Source organism: Trichoplax adhaerens, genomic scaffold (genome assembly GCF_000150275.1).
Source record: "Trichoplax adhaerens TRIADscaffold_2 genomic scaffold, whole genome shotgun sequence".
Lineage (NCBI taxonomy): Eukaryota > Metazoa > Placozoa > Uniplacotomia > Trichoplacea > Trichoplacidae > Trichoplax > Trichoplax adhaerens.
In genome coordinates, this window is record NW_002060944.1 from 1383015 (window position 1) to 1384008 (window position 994).

The 994-nt window shown below is 34.1% G+C and overlaps 1 protein-coding gene across 1 annotated transcript; it reads left to right on the forward strand.

Annotated features, from left to right (window-relative positions):
* On the forward strand, positions 1 to 675 carry TRIADDRAFT_5191 (uncharacterized protein; the record flags this gene model as incomplete). Its single annotated transcript, XM_002109170.1, has 1 exon — positions 1 to 675. A coding segment is annotated over one exon (675 nt), but the record flags the coding sequence as incomplete, so codon positions are not given.
* Between the last annotated feature and the right edge of the window lie 319 nt (positions 676 to 994).

Below are 994 nucleotides of genomic sequence, written 5' to 3' on the forward strand. Positions count from 1 at the left end.
ACCACATTAAATGCAGCAGGATTTATCTTTAATTCGATAGTGATGGCCTACATTATTCGAAATCGCTATACTCAAAATGCTGTAAACTATCTCGTCGGTAACTTAATATTATCCAATATCTTGAATTCCTTCCAGTGGAGTTGTGGTAACATTTATGTGGCTATAGTGCAACAAGCTGGTTGGTCATTTGCATTAATGAATATTATCTGTAAGTTCAGCATTTACTTCTGGTTAGTATGTTATACCGCTTCAGTTGGAACACTAAAGTTATTGAGTATTGAGAGGTATCGAGCAATAATTCATCCTCTTAACCCTCGATTACACGGTCGCAAGCTTATTATTATCCTTGTAATTTTGTGGCTATTCGCGATAATAATTTCTTTACCGGTTCTATATAGTGTAGCAGCCAATGAAATTCTCAAATACGACTGTATTGTTAATATTAGTCAGTCTATATTCCATTTAGTGCATATAATATTTTTGAACTTTATCGATTATATTCTTCCTGTTTGTGTTATGATATATTGTTATACAAAAGTTATTATCAAGTTAAGAAAGACATCAGTCCAGGCTTTACGAAATAAGAAGTTATCAGCTGGCGAACGTCGAAAAAAGCGCGTCGTTAAAATGTCAATAATTTTAACCGTGTGCTTTATTATAAGTGCTTTACCTTGGATCTTTGGCTTCAATGCAGCTTTATTTATTGATAATTCATCAAATGGCTCTCAACAAGATCCAGACAACGGCGACTCATCGCATACTCTACTTCAATTATTTCCGCTCTTATTTTTATTATCACTTTTCTATGATCCAATATTTTATATTCTAAGCAATCGCCATATCAGTGTCAGTAACGACGAGAGTAGTAAATCTACTAGTCGTACTCGAATAAAGCTACCAGTCAAAATGGCGTTCATCCGCAATAACTCCACAGCTTAAAAAATATCTTCCTTATTTGATTGCCGGATTTAAGTTATCTCGAAGGCAATAATTC